This window comes from Solanum tuberosum, unplaced genomic scaffold, assembly GCF_000226075.1.
Source record: "Solanum tuberosum cultivar DM 1-3 516 R44 unplaced genomic scaffold, SolTub_3.0 scf00430, whole genome shotgun sequence".
In the NCBI taxonomy this organism is placed as follows: domain Eukaryota; kingdom Viridiplantae; phylum Streptophyta; class Magnoliopsida; order Solanales; family Solanaceae; genus Solanum; species Solanum tuberosum.
This window is the reverse complement of record NW_006239366.1, coordinates 306,130-309,005: the sequence shown is the minus strand read 5'-3', so window position 1 is coordinate 309,005 and position 2,876 is coordinate 306,130. Positions and strand designations below refer to the sequence as shown.

Here is a 2,876-nt window from a genome sequence, read left to right as displayed (position 1 = left end):
GGGGGGGGTAGGCTTGTTACGACTGACAATCCTGAGTCCAGGGCACTCCTTGAGCCCTGCCACAGTTGGCCATGGCACCCCAGACGAATCCAGGCCACCACTCACGGCACTCTATTGGGCCAAAATTCCAAGTTGCTGCCTCAAGAGTTGATCAACCTGCTCTGGTATCAACTGTTAAAGGGTAAACAGGAGAGCCTGACCCAAAATACTTGCCTATAAGGTGGGAGAGCCCATTTAGATTATAGATCCAGTACTTGTAGTCTTTTTAACTTTTTAATCAATGAGGGACTCAATTGCTTCACAACATATAACATTACAGAGAGATTCAAAGGCTTATAACCAAGTAAAGAGAAGTAATAAAATAAAATAAAATAAATAGGCAGAAAGTTTTATGCTACTAGATTTATATATTCATCATACTGTCTATCATCCAAAAAAAACTATCTAAAGACGGAAAACTGAGGCATACGCCAAATTCTACATTTTTTAGTCGGCGGTAGAAGTCAGTCATCAATGCTGACTGACAACTTGACTGTATTTCTACCCTCAAGTCGGTCTATGTTGTATATCTCAGAAAGTAACAAGAAGCAACACAGCAATACAATACCTCAATGAATCCGATTCCTTTCTTTGCAGCTTCTTGCCCAGCTCTTAGTCCATGTGTCTTGCAACCAACACGAAAATAAGGAAGAAATAAGTGCAAGATAGAAAACATAAAAGTGATTGTGGTTAAATACAAAATGCATTCAAACTCAGAATGCCATAGAGTCACCATATGAGTAACCTGAATCGATGGGCGTATGAAGGATTTTAACAAGAAAAGGTGTCATCAGCTGAAGATAATAGCAAGTACAAAGTACAAAATTGAGGCAATGTATATGAATATAAGTATGAGCTTAAGATTTCCATATTGGCCACACAACTGCATAGTGAGAAAGGATGCTTGCAATATGTCAAGTTCCAACACAGAAACTTTTGTTATTCTCAAACAGAGCTCACACCAGAAGAGTGGTGAGACGAAGAGGAGTATAACCCCAAAAATCATTCTTGCACCGATATTTATCAGGCAAGTCATTCTTTCTCCTCCTTCTCATAGTACATCAAAATCAGCAGTAATATGCACATTGTTCCTTTAAACATTAAACAGGTCAATAGCATAACCACATTGCAGCTGAATGTAAGCCCACTCTCTACCTCTTCCAGAGACATGAAAGACTGGACAAACAAGCTACTTTGGGATTTTAAGCTACACATTCAGGAATATAGCATAAGATGGCAAGAGTAGAAGTCGATTTAAAGTACTCCCACCAAGGATGTGGACTTTTTGGCTAAATCATAGAAGTTTAAAGGTTATAAACCCTTGAAATGAGTAATTTAGCAAACTAGCCATCCTTTAGAACTATGAAAAAATAACGCAAACACTTGCAAATGCCAGTAATACCAAACAGAATTCATGTGAATTGAAGTACCATCGCACTTAGCCGCAACTAAGTCATTATTCTTATCAGTGGATGACTAATCTGGCCATATCTCATATAAAATCCAGTCCACTAACCAAATATGCTCCAACGTCATTTTGCATTCCATCTTAGTTACTGTAGTTCAATTTGAACATTTTGTTACAGTCAACTACTTATAAAGTATCATAAAATCCATAAGAATCCTCTATATCTACTGCTATGTCATCCTGTGTATTTTTTTCTTGGTTCACTTGCCAAGGTTCGAACTCGTTCTTGACACACAGCCCATGCTGTACTATCATTATTCTTGAAATTGACACCCTGGGGGAAGGGGGAACATTCTCTTCACTTTATTGGGACCCATTTTATTGACTTGAAAAAATTGTACAAAATGATTGTCTGTATAGAAAATATTTTCTTCAGCTGAACAAACAAAAGCCTAAATTATCAAGAAATTAAGCCTAAAGTTCAACTGAGCAAATTCAATCATCCAAAGAAACAGCAGCAATATGATACATAAAAACACCCAAAACAATTACTCCCTCCATTTCAATTTATTTGTCTGAAATTCTTTCTTATTTCGACAAACTCTTTAATTTCAATTTTACACTCAATATGTTTAACACCACAAGATTCAAGATTAAAAGGGCATTTTGATACTTCTTAAACTCCGTAAAGTCAAAACACGACAAACAAATTGAAACAAATGTACAATTACATAAAGGGGTTTCAAAAAAGAACCTGCATGAGGAGCTTGATACGGTCAAGAGGTGCAGTAACAGATTTTGCAGCGGCACCAGCAATAGCACCTGCAGCAAACAATGCAGCTTCTCTAGGAACCAAAGCAACCATAGCCAAAGGGTGCTTTAAGAGCTGAGTTGTTGTAGGATTAAACCCTTTAAAGGCTTTTTCATCCAAATTCTCCGATAACGAAATACAACCAAAATTACACCCAATTTCTTTAGAAAAACTGGCAGAACCGACAAATTTGTTCTTCCATTGTTGTGATGGGTAAGATTGAATACTGGTGTTGGACAATTCAAGAGCCGGAATGTCCATGGATACCAAAACGGGTCGGTTCTTCCTCATGGTGGATACAGAGGAATGAAGCTTTTTCTTCCTCTGTTGTGAAGAAGATAAGAGGGGTTTTAGAAAGGAAACTTTGGGTTTATTTTGGTTATATATATATATATTACTTCATTCGTCCACTTAATTGTGCTCGTTTCCTTTTTATAGAGTTAAACTATAAGAATTTTGATAATATTTTATGATTTATTTTTTCATTATATTGATATGTGAAAAATTGTAATTGGTAGTATTTTTCGTATAGTTTTTTAATATCTAATTTTTTTGTTTAAAATATCGAATAAATATAATCTAATTTAATTTTAAAAATTAATCAAATTAACTTTTGAA

At 35.8% G+C, this 2,876-nt stretch overlaps 1 protein-coding gene across 1 annotated transcript in view; it reads right to left on the bottom strand.

The window, feature by feature from the left end:
* The window catches only part of LOC102583266 (probable envelope ADP,ATP carrier protein, chloroplastic), a 7,075-nt gene extending 4,465 nt beyond the window's left edge, over positions 1–2,610 (bottom strand). Inside the window, exons 1-2 of the mRNA XM_006363531.2 lie at positions 2,202–2,610; positions 608–664 (exon numbers count right to left, since the gene is read on the bottom strand). Coding sequence (XP_006363593.1) covers positions 608–664; positions 2,202–2,549 — 405 coding nt within the window. The 5' untranslated portion in view covers positions 2,550–2,610. The remainder of the gene's footprint in view (positions 1–607; positions 665–2,201) is intronic.
* Positions 2,611–2,876: the final 266 nt, after the last annotated feature.